Source organism: Eretmochelys imbricata, chromosome 1 (assembly GCF_965152235.1).
Source record: "Eretmochelys imbricata isolate rEreImb1 chromosome 1, rEreImb1.hap1, whole genome shotgun sequence".
Classification (NCBI taxonomy): Eukaryota; Metazoa; Chordata; order Testudines; family Cheloniidae; genus Eretmochelys; species Eretmochelys imbricata.
In genome coordinates this window covers 349,179,193-349,197,958 of record NC_135572.1, presented here as the reverse complement: position 1 = coordinate 349,197,958, position 18,766 = coordinate 349,179,193, and the positions used below count along the sequence as shown (strand labels likewise).

The 18,766-nt window shown below is 50.9% G+C and overlaps 1 protein-coding gene across 1 annotated transcript in view; it reads left to right on the top strand.

Moving 5' to 3' along the window:
- Positions 1 to 17,283: 17,283 nt before the first annotated feature.
- LOC144259608 (store-operated calcium entry regulator STIMATE-like) overlaps positions 17,284 to 18,766 on the top strand; it is a 68,907-nt gene continuing 67,424 nt past the window's right edge. The window contains exon 1 of the mRNA XM_077807895.1: positions 17,284 to 17,470. Coding sequence (XP_077664021.1) covers positions 17,284 to 17,470 — 187 coding nt within the window. The remainder of the gene's footprint in view (positions 17,471 to 18,766) is intronic.

Sequence of the window (18,766 nt, the reverse complement as noted above, 5' to 3'; positions counted from 1 at the left end):
CCAGCAGGCAAGACACACTAAGCAAGCTACCCCACCCCAAGCATGTCACTGTACAAATGTATCTGAATTCAATTGGTTCAACTGGTAGAACCCCTGGACAGCACCTTATCTTAGATAACTGCACAGTGCTGCCTCCTTGGTGCCCAGGTATCTGAAGCAGAATGGATGGCACTGGGGTGTATGCTGGGCAATTAAGAGAAGGCAGTGTGGTCTAGTGGATGGGGTACTGGGTTGGGAGTCAGGAGACCTGGGTTGTGTTTTTGGCTCAGCCGCTGACTTGCTTTGTGACCTTTGGCAAGCTGCTTCACACTTCTCTATATCTTCTCCCTCCCCTAACCTTGGAGGCCGATCTAAAGCCTGCTGAGTACTTACAATCTGTCTGGTTTATTTAGACTGTAAAGTCTTTGGGGGAAGTGGCTGACTCTTATAGTGTGTTTGCACAGCCCCTCTCATCTTAGCTGGGGCTTCTACAAGTAACTACCACTACTAATTAATTACTAATTCTCTCTGATCGGAATTGAGCCAGACCAGAGATCTACATCTCTTTGTTTCATGCAAACAAAACAGTATTGAGCAAATGCAGAAAGAACAAGGACATGAAACTGATTGGGACCAGAGAGTGAAACTGATCAGTGAGTTTTCACACCTTAATACTTATGACCCCTGTCACCATTGTACCTGACTGCCTTCCAAGTATTTATGGCTATTTTCTATGATTAAAGGAAGAATTTTGATCAACCCCAGTTTACAGATGGGTAAAGCAAGGCATAGAGAGATTAAATGACTTACAGGAAGAGGGTGGCAGAACCAACATTTGAATTCAGATCACCTAAGTCTCAGTCCTGTGATTTAACTAGGCAACCACCTTCCTCTAAGCCTGGGGTTGTCAATAGCTGGACCGCGGGCCAAATCCGGACTGTCAGATGCTTTTCAATGAACTGCGTGGGCTGAAGCAGAGCCGGGGCTGGAGCTGGGCAGAGCCAGGCCTGCGCCTCAGCGCACACACCCCCCAGCAGGGGGCGGGCTGCTGGGCCAGGCTGCAGGGTGCAACCGTGTTCCTGGGTGGCCGCTTGTCCAGCCTCAGCCCCACCAGCAGCAGCCCAGGAATGGGGAGTGGCAAGCGGTGACGTTTAGGGGGGTAGATGTCCACACCCGTCCCGTCCCCCCCCGTGGGCAGCCTAATGTGTCTCCGCTACACCCTGTCCCTCCAGTCACTCGGCAGCTCAATTAGACAGCAGCACTGTAGGGGCCCTAATTCAAACTCTCTTCTACTTTCCATGGAGATGGCGAGGCTGGCCGGGCCATGGAGTCGTGACTCGTGGGCCACGGGCCCTACTGGGCAACCCGGCTGGTAAGTCCCTGACAGGGTCCCACAGCATTCCCTTGTGCTGGGGGTACCAAGCACAGTACAGCTTCCCACCACCCAGCTGGTCCTCAGCCTCATGCCCCCTGGCCCCGAGCGCTCCCCGGAAGCTCCCCTTAGCCCTGGCCTCTTGCCCCCTGCCCCCAAGCAGTCCCCAGAAGCCCCTCCTGGCCTCATGACCCTCGTCCCTGAGTGGTCCACAGAGCCCCCACCCACCCCAGCCTTGTGTCCCTCGCCCCCAATCAGTCCCCGGAGTCCCCACCCTGGCCTTGTGTCCTCCCCAACCCCTGTCCTTTGGGGCCAGTCCCCAGAGCCCTCTCCAGCCTTCCCCACACCCCAAACAGCCTCTTTCCCTCCCCAGTTCACCTCCAATTGCCTGCTCCTGACACATCCTGGCCTTCCCCCACTTCCCCAGGGCTGTTATCTGGAGTGCCCTTGGTCCCTCCCGTGACCCAGAGCCTCCTTCCTGCCCCTCTGCTATCCCAGCCCCCAAAGGGGCATCACACTGCTCGTTGAAGCATAGTCTAATAGCTTCACCTGCTGGCTCCAAGCCCCAAAGTACTCACACATACTCACACATACACCTGCTTTGCTGCCCAGATCCCAGCCCATACCCAATCCTCTTCCCACCTGCCCCATCTCTGCTACTTGGCTCAACTGGGGGCATAGAGGAACATTTTTTGGGGGGGTGAGCAGCAACTCCAGGTGGCTCAGGGCAGCCCTGTATGTCTCGTTTTCAGTATAGGGAAATAATGGTCACCCTACTCTCTGGACAGGGTGAGTGGGGAGGTTGTTTTTTTTTTTTGCGGGGGGGGGGACAATCAGGGAGTTAGGGAAGGTGAGCTGTAGGTGGGGGGACAATTGGGGGTTATATGCCTACAATAATTGTATTTGACAAAACCAAAGTTAATTCTTTTTGTAAACTCATAACAATTTCAAAACTTAGCACAGCTGCCTGCAAGTGTTTTAATGCGAATCTTGGCATCTATTTGACATTTTATCTGTGTACTTTCCCAAAGTCTCCGATTCATTGCATCTTTCTGGGGGGTTATTTTTAGGTTATACAGTGGTTTGATTTTATTTTTCATTTAATGCACTAAAAATATAAGCAATAGACCCTGCCTACACTACACACCCCTGTCTGTGTTCGATGCACGGGGCACTGGCGGTTTGAACAATGTTTCTCTGGAGTCTGGGCCTTGACAAAAAATAGTTGACTACCCCTGCTCTAAGCCAAATGAAGTGTGCTAAGGATACCCTTTGTACCCTGGCTTCTCACCCAAACTGGTGAAAAGTGAACAAAAATCATGAAAATTCTTTCACTGTTAATCATCGATAGTGTTGCAGTAAGACATTTCTTGGAAATAAACGAGCTTTATTCTGTCACTGCCCCTTCATGCATATTAAACTAGAAAGCCTTGGATGAAAGACAATTGTGTTGCCATATTAATATAAACCAAAAATGAATGTTAAATACGTCATCCTTTGTAAAAAAACAAAACCGTAATTATCAAGAATAACGATCGTTTTACTCTTTTAATCAGCCGGCTTTATTGCTAGGGGCATATTGAATGGAATCCATTTCAGGTGTCACTTAAAAGAAGTTTTGTCAAGGGGAGCTTATTTCCACAGGCAATTTCTCCTGGAGAAAAAAAAATTACAATAATGTCCTATAAAAAAAGCAAATATTCTGTTTCACCCACACCATAATGTAATCATTGCAGTCTGCAGATGTACTGCGATTGTTTCCTTAGTATGACTCCATAGCATGGTAGAGATCTGGGACCAGGCAGACCAGGAGGAGAATGGGGCTGGGGACCAGGGTATGCCAGGGCTGGGGTCTCCAGGGCACTCCTCCCACTCGCTCCACTAGCTTTGGCCAGGTGCAGTTCCGCCTCCGCCAGAGGGCGCAGGCCAGGCCCACCCAGAAACAGAGGTTCCTGCATGTTCCTTGAGGACTTTGCCTTCCGCGGCTGCCCAGCTGCATTGGAGGACGGGCTCAGGGAGGCCCCAGTGAGTGTGGCCAGGTGGAGGTGGGGCCTTATGCCTCTGCAGGGCACAGGGCTGGGACAGCGGAGTCCTGGCAATGCCAGCTCGCACAGGGCCTCCAGAGGTCTGAGTGGGGGTGTGGCAAGGTGTGTATACCCCACATTGGGCAGGAGAAGGTTAACCTCACGCTATGGGCAGCAGAAGCCCCGCCCCTCTGTCTGTGCTGGGCATGCTCCAACTGCTGCCCTAGTATAAAAGAGAGCCGCCCAGCTCATTCTAGGCTGACCGCCAGAGAGGAAGGATCTTTGGAAATGACTCCAGCTGAAGAGATGCCACAGCCCTTGCCTGCAGGAGCCGGAGATCCTGAGAGTAGGAGCCCCAGGGAATTACTCGCGCTGAGGAGCCTGGAGACCCTGATGTCCCATGGACTACAGCTTTGCCGTAGGAGGTGACACAGGGAGGGTGAGCGAGTGATACCTCCCACCCGTGTGAGGGCAGCGTGTTTCAGTGGGATTCCCCACTGACCCAGTGGCAGACCACTCCACCACTGTTAGGGCCTGGTGGGGTTGGGTGGGGCCAGGCCCCCCTACCTGGGCCACCACTCCCCCTTGTGGTGGCCCCTTGGGTACTGGCTGCTAGTTCTCACTGCCCTGTGTCTGAGGATTGTTGTATTGACTCTGCCCGCTAGGCCACGACCCCCTGAACACAAGGGCTTCAGTATTGACTCTGGCCATTAGGCTGCCCTGCCCTGACTCCAAGAGCTGCTATATTGACTCCGGCCTCTGGGCCATGCCGCTTTCAGCCTAAGGACAGTCTGGTAGACTGTAACCACGGTGGTAACACAACCCTGCCCTGCCCCAAAGGAGGACGGGATGCGTATACCACATGACAAGGGGCCAGCTCTAGGTCACAGGGGCTCAGAGACCTCCCACCCCACTGCCCTAGGGATTGCAGGAACGTGTGTGTGTGCAGGGCGGAATAATCTAGCCTCTGTTGGAGGGTAAAGACCCTGCTGTAAACTTGTCAGTTACAAAAGAAGAGTTTAGGTGCTGCACTCCCACAGCTGCACACCCCCCGCAGGACCTCCACACACCTTTGCCCTTCAGGGCCCCCACACCTCTGTCCTGAAGGTCCCGCTGCCCCTGCAACCCCATCACAACTCTGCCTGGAGTGCACTTCTACACACACCTGCACCGGCCCGTCAGGATGGAGGGGTGGCCAGACCAGATCTGAGCGGGGCTGTGACCCTGTGCGCCATTTCGAACTGATTGCACCAAAACCGCAGCTTTATCAAGCTGTGGCCATAAATTTTGAACCAAAAGAATCACAACTTTCTGACAGCTTTACGCGTCACGTCTATTGATTGTGATCACAATATGAATGCAAAATTATACAATTGTCACATGAATGTAAGCTTTCTTTTCTGACCTATGCAATTAAGGAAAACCATGATTTTACTGTCATCTCTCACTGGAATAGGAATAGGTGGAGTTGGCAGAATTTTGCAGAATTTCTGTTTTTAGGAATACTCACGAGTAAGGATATGCAGGATCAGCCCATAAAAGCCATGGGAAGAACTGTTGCACAGGTTGGAATAATATTAAAAGAGAGAGGGCCAGTTCCTTAGCCATTTGGCTCAAGTTGTCTAGGCAGTGCACCTGGACTGGCTACTTGGGCTGGGTGCTAGGCATATAATTTGGTTCCTGTCCATGGTGCAATCTGTTCATGGCACTAGTGTGCTCATTCACAAGGGAATGGTTTTTCCCAAGGGAAACGGTCTTGTCTGGAGGAAAGCATATGCTGTGTAATGCTGCTCCTGCTCTGTGCAAAGGAGTCTGCTCGCTGACTGCTTTCCTCAGGCAAAAAGGATTTACTGTGTTTATAAAACTGGATGTAATTCCTGGATAGCCTTTTCATTCCTGCTACAGACAACGGCTCTTCAGAAAACCTCCAAGCAGTTACTAGCTAATGTATCTACTAATCTAGTGATCCAGCTAGCCAGGTGGCTGTCAATCTAGCCCATTTGCATCATTTAATAACTCAGGCCAGGTCTATGCTACAGACCTATATTGGCATAACTATGTTCATAGATTCATAGATATTTAGGTCAGAAGGGACCATGATGATCATCTAGTCTGACCTCCTGCACAACGCAGGCCACAGAATTTCACCCATCACTCCTACAAAAAAAACCTCTCACCTATATCTGTGCTATTGAAGTCCTCAAATCGTAGTTTAAAGACTTCAAGGAGCAGAGAATCCTCCAGCAAGTGACCCGTGCTCCATGCTACAGAGGAAGGTGAAAAAACCTCCAGGGCCTCTTCCAATCTGCCCTGGAGGAAAATTCCTTCCCGATCCCAAATATGGCAATCAGCTAAACCCTGAGCAAAAACACCCCCCCGAGCGACATAGTTATATCTATCTAGCCCCCTGCGTAGACCATGCTATGTCAATGGGAGAGCTCTGGGGGAGATGGAATACGCCGACAGGAGAAACTCTTCACTAAATGTCTTCACTAAAGCGTTACAGCGAGGCAGCTGCCTGGTGCTATACACGAAGACACGCCCTCGACGTGTCACAGCTAAATACAAGATTGGAATAGATTGTTTAACACAAGTAGTTAACCCACATTTCAAGGGGCCATTCACGGTGAAGTGGCCCGTTAACACCCCTCCAGTCTTGGGGGGGGGGGGGGGAAGGAAGTGGGGGAGTTAGTTTCCCAGACCTGAAGAAGAGCTCTATGTAAGCTTGAAAGCTTGTCTCTCTCACCAACAGAAGTTGGTCCAAAGATGGGCTCACCCATCTTGTCTCTCTGCAAAGAAATTGACAATGATTCAGCCACTGGTGTGCTGAGAACGCTGCCTATCATGTTGTCCAATATTGTCTCCTTGTTTCTTTGTACTCCCCTGTCACCCTGTCTGTATCCACCTGTTGTCTCTTGTCTTATACTTTGACTGTAAGGGAACATCTTTTTGTTCTGCGTTTGTACAGCCTGTAGCACCAGGGGGGCCTGATCCGTGACTGGGGCTCCAATGTATTACAATAATACAATAATAATAATGCTGGTTTCAAAGCAGCCCCACTGTGCTAGAAGAAAGGATCTGGTCTTCTTCATGGTTGCTGCCTTGCTTGGTCTCTTTAGGACTCCTTTTGGGGAGGGGCTGCTGGCTCTTTCTTTGGGGTCTACACTTACTGTGGGGTCTGAGGGCCCATGTCCCTCACAAAATTCTATTGTGACTGTGAACGCAGAGTCAAGTTAGCTAATGCAATGATGATCAGTTGAATCAGGACAATGTCATGTTCAACATCGTGGCAGGTAGGTCTAACCCTCCAAGCATGGTTTAACCACGCCTGGCTAACACAAAGCTGACCATGACTTGCTGCAAAGTCAGGGTCAGCATCATATTAGTCAGCTCGACTCTTCACAGTTGTGTTCCAGCACAATAACATTTTATAGGGAAAGGGCAAAAGGATTGAGCGTTATTTTGTGCCAGACTCAAGCCACATGATTCAGATTTGATTTTTCTATTGCCTGGTCTAGATCCAAATTTTGCAAGTTGAGGCCCACCTTATCTAGTGATATCAACTGTAGTAATTCAGAAGCTCAGATCTCAGTGAGTAAAATAGCCATTTAGTTCCCCACTTGTTTTTGGCAGTAGACTTCGGGCCAGATCCTAAGCTAGTGTAAATCAGAATCACTCCATTGAAATCTGTAGAATCATGCCAATTTACACCGTCTGAGAATCTGGCCCTTTTTAAAAGAGTCACATACAATGTCTTTCACTAGGAAAGCATTTTATTTTCTTATTTACGGTAACCTCTGATTGCCACTGCCGAGTACACTGGGTTTTGTTAGGCACTAAGGCTCCGGTTCACAAAGGTATTTAGGCTCCTAACTTCTATTGCTTTCAGTAAAGCTGGGCCTAAGATCCTCAGGGCAAGGTCTGTCTTTTTGTTCTGTGTTTGTACAGCACCTAGCACAACGGTGTCCTGGCCCACGACTGGGCACTACCATAATACTGCTAATAGATAATAAATAATAAGTACTGGGGGCTTTTAAATGGATGAAAACAGGAGAATGTTAGTCAGTTACATAAAACCATTTTGCTTCACTAAGGGTGCTCTCTTGGCTTCCGTGCTAGGGGTGGTGAATGTCAACACTTTAAAGCCCCTGGTGAGGCTACTAATATCCTGTCTGACACAGAGCCAAAAAATTCTCAGAATTACATGCCTTGAACTGAGGAAATCCTGTAAAACCTGGGCTTCGATGAGATTGTTTTGAAATCTGAGAGAGCGAGAGGGTAACTCAGATGGCTGGGCTGAACGAAGGCACGAGATGTCGGCAGGAAGAACAAGCGGGTATCAGATATGAGTGCAATCAGGTGTGTGAAAAGAGGCAAGCAAGTTGTCATTAACCACCCGTGGCCCCGGTGAATCCCCAACTTTCCAAGCACTCTAAGACTGATTTACAAAGGAGGCTGCTTTTGAAATTGCTTGCTATTATCTTATGATCTTCTAAGAATATGGGAAGCCCTTTGTAGTGAAAGCTAAATGCAGAAGCTTTGGAAGAAAACTAACATGGGGCCAGAACAGCAAAATACATAATGTGACAGGATCACTGAGAACACAATGCTCTATCTATCACAATGCCACACCCTTATTTTGCACGGATGTCTCCAGCCACCACTGCTGTTGTTTCAGATCAGATCAGGGCAAGCTTAAACCTTTGGCCCAATTGTAGTACTAAGCATTATTCTTTCTACTGCTGCTACTCAGATACAATTCTAGCTGGGTGTGCGAGTGAGGATGCAGAATTGGGTCCACTGTGTATATTCAGTGGCGGTTGGATGCGCAGACATACAATCCATTGCATGGAACATGAGGTTACGGCATGTAGGCAAATGAGGGATGTCACTCAAATTACACCGCACTTTTTAGGTGTAAATATTTCCAAACCATGGTTACAGGACCCAATCCTGCTTCAGTGGAAGTGAATGGGAAATTAGGCCCCAAATGAACAACTGGTTTTCTCACTCACTGTCTTCTCGGTCACCAAAAGTGTGTAAACAATGCCAGGTCCACAGGAGCTCTTGAGTGCTCTGTCCTTTGGAAACACCAAGTAGAAGAATAAATATGAATTTTGGAGTCTACCGTTAGGCTTCCATCCTTGACAATCTTGAACATTTTGCCCAGGGTTGTGATCTTATATCCCCAATCACCTCACGTACTTTACCAGGGGACTGACAAACTGTGGCCCTCATGCTGCTGTGCTGCTTCCAGAGGAGATCTCCAACTGCTTGGGAAAAGCGGGCGTGTGTCATTATCCCCATTTTCCAGATGGGGAAAGTGAGGCACAGAAAATTACTTTCAATCATGGGTGCCTAAAATTCCATATTCAGGCAATTAAATAAGTGGCCTGATTTTTCAGAAGTGTGGAACAGTCCTAACTCTAAATGAAGTTAGCAGGGACTGAAAATATAGGCATACATGTCTACAGGATCTGTCAGGGACCAGAGCGCTAGAAGGACAGGCCGACTGGCCCAGACCGAGGGTAGGCGTCAGAGTTGGGGTCAAGAACCAAGCAGGGGAATGCGGATGGGAACAGGCGTGACTGCAGCTGAGCACTGAGCTGCCACTGGCTTGGCCCTGCTGCTGGGCTTAAGATCAGGTCTGGTGATGCCTCTCTGCCAATCCAGGGGTTCTGGTCAGTCAGAGTGTTCAACTGCAGGTCAACTAGCTGGTCCCAGGTTCGGCAGCAGGTCCTGATTCCTGACAGGGGCCTTGGACTGTGCAATCCCTTGGGAAGGGATGGTCTGTTACTATGTGTATGTCTGGCTCATAGCACAATAGGGCCCTGATCTTGGCTAAGGACCCTAGGTGCTGCAAATCCCAATACCTGAGCACTCCCAGGACGGATATCAACAACAGAACTGAACCAGTGATGAAAACAGTAGAAAATCTGTGGCCTAGTATAGACACCCCGTAACATCTTCCAGGGCAGATCAGACTTCCACTCCGAACAAACCCATTTTTCCCACTTTTGCTGGTCACGTTTACATCTCTCCCTTTGTCTGCTGCAAGAGATGCTGCCCTCACTATGTGGACAGACCTACTGCGGGCCAGTTTGTCCAGATAAACTGGCACTCATTCCTCCTTGATCCCATTCGCTTCAGCAAGGTGTGAGCTGGAGATAGGGTTGCCAGGTGTCCGGTTTTTGACCTGGTGGCTCCAGTCATCACTGCTGACTGGGCCATTAAAAGTCTGGTTGGTGCGGAGCTGGCAGGCTCCTTACCCGGCTCTGCACACCTCCCAAGAAGCAGCTGGCATGTCCCTCCAGCTCCTAGGTGTAGGGGCAGCCATAGGGGCTCCGTGCGCTGCCCCTGCTCCGAGTGCCAGCTCCACAGTTCCCATTGGTCAGTAACCATGGCCAATGGGAGCTACGGGGGCAGCACCTGCAGGTGGGGCAGTGCGCAGAGCCTCCTGGCCGTGCCTACACTTAGGAGCCAAAGAGACATGCCAGTCATTTCCCTGGATCTGTCTGATGTCAGCACTGCCTGGAGCCTGCACCCTGAACCTCCTTCAGTGCCCCTGCTTCCTGCCCCAGCTCTAAGCCCCCTCCCACACCCAAACTCCCTCCTAGAGCCTGTACCCCATCCCACATCCCAACCTCCTGCTTCAGCCCGGAACCCTGGCTCACACTCCAAATTCCTCAACCCCATTCCCCAGCCCGGAGCCCCTTCCTGCACCCCAAACCCCTCATCCATGGGCCCACCCCAGAGCCCACAGACCCAGCTGGAGCCCTCACCCCCTCCCGTACCTCAATCCTCTGCCCCAGCCCGGTGAAAATGAGCAAGTGAGCGAGGGTGAGGGAAAGCGAGCCATGGAGGGAGGGGGGATGGGGCGGGGCCTTGGAGAAGGGGCCTTGGGGCAGGACCTCAGGGAAGGAGTCGGGCAGGGACGGGGCCTCGGGGAAAAGGCAGGAGGCTGGGCAAGGGTGTTCGGTTTTGTGCGATTAGAAAGTTAGCAACCCTAGCTAGAGATCATTTATTATTTGCTTTTCGGAAACACCCACAATGTGCTCAATGTTTTTCAAACTAAAAAGCCACCATCCTTGCTTCAGGGCTCCCACTGTAAAGACAGATAGACAGAAGTTAGAAGGAAAGGGGACAACATGTAAGTCAAGTGCTCAAGGTGGAGCTTGGCCACATCTTGGCAATTGAGGTCAACTTTTTTAAAAAATCCTTTTTTACTGTTTGTTATTTATCAGCTGAATCCTCCCTAGGCATCAGAGCAGACCTGAATCTCCAAGTAGGACCTAAATGCAGAAAGGGAAGAGACCTTGTTGGTGTGTTGCGGTAAGAGGTGACGAGTGGGGGGCATTTGGGGTCACAGCCCTCCCGATTGCTCAGTCACATTGTGCAGCCAGGACCCCTCCTATGGGGCAGCTGAGCCAGCGAACTGCACCAGGCAGGGAGAGGCAGAGGCAGGAGGAACAGCTGGGAGCTACAGGGAGGGGCTGCTGCTTTCTGGGAGGGGGGTCTGATCGAGCTATTCCAGGGTTGTGCCCCCGCCCCCATCAGCAGGCATGGGTCATCTCTGGCTGCAGAAAGCATTCTGTGCAAAGAGGGCAGCATGGAGACCGTGTGAGAAAGTGACAAATGGGTGTGTAACACTGACAGACACTTGTTGTCGTCGGGCGGGATTGAACCTGGGGCCTGTGGGGCTTAGTGCATGGTTCTCAACTGCGTGAGCTAAAAGCCACGTGCCTCTTAGCTAAGGCTGTAGCAGTCTCATTAATCACTAAGTGGTCTCGGTGCCACTAGATGGGACAGAACACCACATCCAGCAGGTGTGTGGGTTAAAGGTGCATGAGGCAGGCATGACTGAAGTGGAAAGGGGCATAATGCCAGGCTAGACAAGGGTGGATAATTGAAAGGGGTAGAGGTTTGAAGGCAAAGACAGGAAGCTTGTGTGACACCGGCGGGTCAGGTGCCAAGTCAGGCCAACATCCCCAGGCCTCAATGAAATATTGACAAATATGAAGCTGAAATCAGTCTGGCTCGCCTGGGTGTTAGTATTGTTAAACTAGGTCGAATTCTAAGAATGCGTTTAGACTTTATTGTATGCTTGTGAGTTGCTGCCTGCATTAATCTCACTTATGGCCTCTGTATGCCATATCGTAAGGCAATATTGAGTGTTTGCATTGTAAGCCTCTGTAACTGCGTAAATCACCAGACAGGAGAGAGACATTGAGTGGTGTGAAATGCTGGTCTCCAACAGAAGATGTTACGTCCTGCCTGACAAGGAAGGCCCATCGACACCAGACAGACTAGAGTGCAACATGAAGATGAGTCTTGCAAGTGAATCCCTCCCATGTGCTGAGTTTGCATCTCAAAGCAGAAATGAGGAAAGAAATAAAAAGCCTCTAATAAGCAGGAAGTGTATCTTTATGCTGCTTGAACTCTGGGGAGCTGAGATTACTAGCCATAAGCTAAAGATCCCCAGTGCTTAGGCTGGGTTAGCCCTAAAGGACATACAGAGCTTGCTTATCATAGAAGCTTCTATTACTTTTTGAAATTTAAGATTGGAACTCATTGGGGTGTATATGTTTACCTGCTTTAACATTGTAAATAAATTGTTTCCTTTTCCTATATAATAAATCTTTAGATCGTTTATTATAGGATTGGCTACAAACATTGTCTTTGGTGTGAGATCTAAAGTGCAATTGAAAGCTCAGTGGTTTGAGCATTGGCCTCCTAAACCCAGGGTTGTGAGTTCAATCCTTGAGGGGGCCATTCAGGGATCTGGGGCAAAAACTGGGGATTGGTCCTGCTTTGAGCAGGGGGTTGGACTAGATGATCTCCTGAGGTCCCTTCCAACCCTGATATTCTATGAAAGAATTGTCTACGAATTGAATATTGTTGTGATACTTGGAGTAAGGGACTATCTATCACAAAGATAGGCTTCCCTGGGTGGCAAGACAGATTAAAATATCCCCGAGCGCACTCTGTGTTTACACTTGATAATTAGTTGGTGAAATCTCAGTCTAGAATTCACAACCAATTTGGAGTTTGTACCCTGGTTCTTAACAGCCTGCCCATGCTCTCAGGCCACTGCAGGACAGCTTAACCCTAGGGAAGGGGAGGCAGCAGAGAAATTCAAAGCAGTGGCAACATAGGGAGAGTGTGGTGTAGTGGCTAGAACACTAGCCTGCGACTCAGGAGACCTGGGTTTTATTTCCAGCTCTGCCTCTGGCCTGCTGGGTGATGTTGAGCAAGTCACTTCCCCTCTCTGTGCCTCAGTTTCTTCACCTGTAAAATGGGGGTGATGACAAGGACTTCCTTTGTAAAGTGCTGTCAGATCCCCTCATGAAAAGCCACTGTATACTACGAGCAGGAGTATATTATTTATTATTATGATCAAAATGATGAGCAAGGAAGAAGATCTTAGTTGCTGGTTTTTGCATGGGCAATGTGTATGGCAGGGCAGCCAAACAGAAGGCTGCTGCAGTGACTGGGTCAGGAAAGGTCTGAATGAGAGTACTGCAGGGGGGGATGGAAAGAAATGTAGAGACCTGATATATGTTGCGATGGATAGCCTGGAAGTGTTGGGCAAAGGAAAGGGAGGAGTGAAACATAACCCCAGATCACGACTTGAGTGATGGAGAGGACGGTGCAGCTGACATTACAAAGCACGGACATTTAAATGAAACAAACAGGCAAGGAAACTGAAAGCAAAAAGGAATCCTGTCTCTGTCATGGGCTCTAACCCCTAGGCCACACCTCCTAGCCTAATGAAAAGCCTTGAGGCTCAAAGACCCTGAGGGACCTACAGCTTTCTGTCCCCAGAGAAACCAGTGTTTTTGGTTGGGGGATTTCTGCCTTTGAAGGACTCCTCACTGGGACATAAGCTGCCTTCTGTGCAGAAAAAGACAGCAGCCCATCTGGTCCACACAAGAAAGTTTTACAGGCAAAATTTCCCTTCTGTCAGCACTGCGGTGCGTGCATCCACACTCCGTTTGGATTCCTGCCAACAAAACCCTCAGCTTTTGCTGGCACAGCGAAACCAGCTTGCTGAGTGACCGAAGTCCTGTAGCCGGCCCCATATGAAAGGGCCATCTCAGGGCTCCCCCTTGTGGTATGACGCAGCCCTCAGCTCCCTCTCCCAGCTCTTGCATGAACTCCTCTTGGGGTCTGTGGGCAACGGGGCTGGGGTGAGCTTGGTGCACGACTCCAGGAATGTGGCCTTCTGCATCCAGAAGTCGTGGAGCCGCTGCTGAGCATCCCAGGTGTGCGTCATGATCCGGTCCCACTACCCAATGCTCATACAGGCCCCAAACCACTGCTTCACCGTGGGCAGTTGCTCGGGTCAGCTTCGTTCACGTCCTCCTCCTCTGCATCGCTGGATGTCCGGTGGGTGCTGGTCTTCCACAGATACAAGAGAGTGACTTGCTCTGTCCTTAAAACAGGCAAGAGACCTCTGGTGACCTGTCACTGTGACAATGCAGCTCGTGGGCTGAGACCACTGCTGCTGCCCAGTACTGACCTATAGTTTCCATGTACTCCCCTGTCTGTCTGCCCATCTATTATCTTGTCTTTTGCTTAGATTGTCAGCTCTTTCGGGTCAGGGACTGTTTTGTTTTGTTTTTTTTGTCCTGTGTTTGTACCATGCCTAGCACACTGGGGGCCTGGTCCATGACTGGTGCTCCTCGTTCAGCTATGGTAATACAAATACTAAATAACTGCTAACGTTTGGATGGGGAGATTGAAAAATGGCATGAAAAAGAGTAGATTATGGGATGGAACAGAGGGATTTGTGGGCATTTGACCCCAAACTCTCACAGGTCCCTGACAGCGGTGTCCTGTAACACACGGCAGCAGCCCCACAATACATTGCAAACATTTCCCAGGAGGCAGTGCATCAGATGGTGGGGAGGGGACCCTGGGATGCCTCTTATAGTGCCACATGTCTTTGGCTGAGGCAAGCTAATGCTGGGAGGACGCATGGTCCATGCAAAAGCAGCCGGATGTGAATGCTCTCTGCTGAAATAGCTGTCAGTAGGACGCCGGCAGAACTTTTGCTGGGAAAACTTTCGAGTGTAAACAAGGCCTGGAAGTCCCTTCTTTGGTGGGTAAGAGCTGGTTTCTCTTTGAGCATGACATATTTCAATTTCCCCAGAATGCATGGGACCCCCAAGCAGAAGTCAGTGGCATCGCTCCTAGATCTGAATTCTTCAAAGGAATGTCAGGAGCTGCTCTCAGCAAAGAGAAACTGGTACGGGGGGGAGGAGGGGGGTAAAGACTAATGCTAACACCTTAGATTTAGGTTCCCCCTATACTGTACTAATGACATATTTCCAACAGGACAGTTAAAACATGAATCACTCTTGCAGTATAGATTGGACTGAACTGTTTTTCACTGGTTTTGAACCATGCCAACTCCTGTGACTTTATCACGAGACTGCAATAGTTGTGGTTTTTCTGAAAGCCCCAGCTCCAGGAGTCATGTGATTATATGAGATTGTAAGTGTGAAAGGGGGTCAATTTTATGAATTTGAGAAGGTGCCATTTAGATTGTGAAATTGAAATCCAACAAACTAGATTTCCCAGTTTGTGGCATGTTAGACCCAATATTATAATGGAATCGGATAGAAGAACTCCGCTTTTAGTGACTCAAGGGAGGGTCAGCCTCCTCATTTAACACTCGGTTCTTTTTAGGTCAGCTTTTATTTTGCACTGCATTTCTCAGATCAGGACAGTCTAGTATACTGTTGATTGTATACTGAGGTGGGTCGGGGTGAATAAATAGCTAATTATCAGCTTTCTTTTTCAAAAAATCACGTTTCTAGCCCTCTAGGGACAAGCTTAACGTGACCTTAGTGCATCCTAAAGGCTCAGAAACCCAAACCCAAATCAACTAAACCCCAAGTGGATTTTTATCACTATTTTTAAGGTTTGGGAAAGCCTGGGGTTGGCTGCAGCTGAAAGGTCGATAGGATCGACATTAAGTGTTGTTAAAGGAGAGATCAGTGTAAATTAGGCTGGTGCAAAGGCACTGGTATTTGTGTCCCCTGCATCCCACTCTGCACCCGTTCAGTCACACTGGGGCACATCAGAGCCAACTAGTCGACTGTAATATGTGGCAGCTGTCAATGGCCTCCAATGTTCATTACCAGGGCACGGGAAAGTCCCAGCTTCTCCCCCTACGCTGGCTGCTCAGACTCCACCACTATTCTATGGCCTCTTCGCAGAGGAGATCTTCCTGGGGCCAGATCTGCTTGGCTTAGGGCTGATTTGCACGAGTTGAGGGGTGCAAATCCGCTGGAGTGCCACAGAGCCTGTGGGGACAAAATCCCTTTCCTCTCTGGCCCCCAGGAGATAGCACAGTTCAGGAACCTGGTACAACAAGGTCCTGCCCCCTCTTCACTACCCCCTCCTGTATTTTAACTGTGCCAGAGAATTGTCTTGTCCTAGCCACATCCCAACCCTGGCACTGGTTATGGTGTAGACGGGACCGGAGAATCCCTTTCTTTTATCGATATACATATAGTCAGCTTTGCTGTGGGTGGCTTGAGGTAAAGGAATTTTATCTTATTGGTGTTTAAGAGCTTTCCTGGTTTTATAAATGATGCAGCTCACACCCAAAGGGGCTCTAGATGACAAACTGAGAGAGACCCAGGGGTATCACTGGGGTTTGAAGGATCTCTTGCTTCACTAGGCACCAGCCTGGTAGAGGGACCGTTATGCATCACCAGCTCCTCTGCATCCCAAAATGACCTTCCCTGACCAGCTTCCCCAGCCTGGCCCTGACCTCCCTCTTCCCCAGATGATTCCCCTTCCCCAAGCTGGCCCTCCCCCTTCCCCAGAATGAACCCCTCCTCCCAACCGGCCCCCCTCCCTGCAACCTGGCCCCCTCCCTGCAACCTGGCCCTCCCCCTTCCCCAGAATGACCCCCTCCTCCCAACCGGCCCCCCTCCCTGCAACCTGGCCCCCTCCCTCCAACCTGGTCCTCCCCCTTCCCCAGAATGACCCCCTCCTCCCAACCGGCCCCCCTCCCTGCAACCTGGCCCCCCCAACCTGGCCCCCTCCCTGTAACCTGGCCCTCCCCCTTCCCCAGAATGACCCCCTCCTCCCAACCGGCCCCCCTCCCTGTAACCTGGCCCTCCCCCTTCCCCAGAATGACCCCCTCCTCCCAACTGGCCCCCCTCCCTGCAACCTGGCCCTCCCCCTTCCCCAGAATGACCCCCTCCTCCCAACCGGCCCCCCTCCCTGCAACCTGGCCCCCTCCCTGTAACCTGGCCCTCCCCCTTCCCTAGAATGACCCCCTCCTCCCAACCGGCCCCCCTCCCTGCAACCTGGCCCTCCCCCTTCCCCAGAATGACCCCCTCCTCCCAACCGGCCCCCCTCCCTTGTAACCTGGCCCTCCCCCTTCCCCAGAATGACCCCCCAACCTGGCCCTCCCCCTTCCCCAGAATGACCCCCTCCTCCCAACCGGCCCCCCTCCCTGCAACCTGCCCCCCCCAACCTGGCCCCCTCCCTGCAACCTGGCCCTCCCCCTTCCCCAGAATGACCCCCTCCTCCCAACCGGCCCCCCTCCCTGTAACCTGGCCCTCCCCCTTCCCCAGAATGGTCCCCCTCCCGCCTAACCAGCCCCCCTTCCTTCCCCAGAATGACCCCCCAACCTGGCCCTCCCCGTTCCCCAGAATGACCCACCCGGATCCTCCCCCCTGCTCCACAACAGCCCCTCTCCCCTCACCCCCAGCCTGGCCGGGAAGGGGCAGGGCGTGTCCGGACTGGAGCCCGCCTCCCATTGAGCCCCGTCCCTGCCGGCCCCCTCCCCAGGGAAGCTACATCCGACCCCGGGCAGGGGCCGCTCCCTCCCCCACAGGACGCAGCAGCGCTGGCGCTCGGCGCTGCACAGAGCCGGCCGGGATGCCTCCTCCCCCCTCCCCGCAGCCCGCTCCGGGCCCCGCCCGGCCCGCCGCCGTGACCGAGACCGGGCTCCTGGGGACCCCAGTGAAAATCCAGCCCCACGGCTGCGATAGCGGGGCGCTGCTGGGCAGGCTCGGGGTGCTCGTCCAAGCCCTGCTGGCCACGGTGGCCTTCAGCACCCTGATGTGTGAGTAGCCGCCCCCCGCTTCCCCCAAACCTCTCCCCGGGGCTACACCTGCTCCGCGTGGGGTGGGGAGAAGCCGCCAACGCCTGGATCAATTAGTCGCCCGGGCTTTGCTCACAGCTGGGCTGGGCGCCGTTCGCGTGTTCTGTTCTGCAGCTACCGGGAGGTCTGTTTTTACAACTTTTTGGTTTTTATCCATTTAATATTTTTTTTTAACACTTTGCAGGCCCTGGTGGGAGCGCGTCAGACACGTAAAAGGCCCAGGCAGGGGTACGGGAACAATTTGTATAGTGCAGGGATTCTCAGACATTTGTACTGGTGACCCCTTTCGTAGAATCATAGAATATCAGGGTTGGAAGGGACCTCAGGAGGTCATCTAGTCCAACCCCCTGCTCAAAGCAGGACCAATCCCCAATTTTTGCCCCAGATCCCTAAATGGCCCCCTCAAGGATTGAACTCACAACGCTGGGTTTAGCAGGCCAATGCTCAAACCACTGAGCTAGCCCTCCCCCGAGAAAGCATCTGTCTGCGACCCCACTTTTAAATTAAAAACCTGTTCTTTACATATTTAACACCATTATAATACTGGAGGCAAAGTGGGGTTTGGGGTGAAGGCTGACAGCTCGTGACCCCCTATGTAATCCCTTCATGATCCCCAGTTTGAGAACTCCTGGTATAGAGGGGCTGCTGAGAGCCATTGAAGCAAACTGTAAATCCAATACAGAATGGAAACCGTGCCCCTAGTTCCAGCACCTACTGACACAAGAGTCCCTAGGAAGCCAGCGTATAAACACAGATCTCTTTGCGTTAAAGACAAAAAAACCCCTCCCTTCCTGTTTAACATTAAAGGATTGTAAAGCTGAAAGTCTAAGCTTGGCAGCAGATTCCAAAAGTTAAAACTTTAACCTTAAAAGACAAGGTGTCAGCGTCCCAGGTCAAAATATACAATTGGAATAGCTTTAAATCAAACTCTAGTAAGTTCTCTAGCAGCATTTTTCTTGCTTTGCCTCTCTGTGAATTTTGATGATCGGGGGGGAAATATTTTTGTCGGTTTGTGTGTGTTCAGTGAAATCAACATTTACTGGGAAAAAGAATCAAATCCTTCCAAGCCTGCTTTCAATCAAGTGTCTTAAAACTTTAGCAAAGGTCAGGTATTAACAGGTTTTTTGTTGTGTGATCTATCCCCCCACTCTCTCACCATGTCTCTGATGTAGGAAAGGTGGGTTGTGTCCAACTCCTGTGTTCTCATGTCTTGTGTTTACATTTAAAAACTACTTTAAACGTCTGGTCTGATTTTTT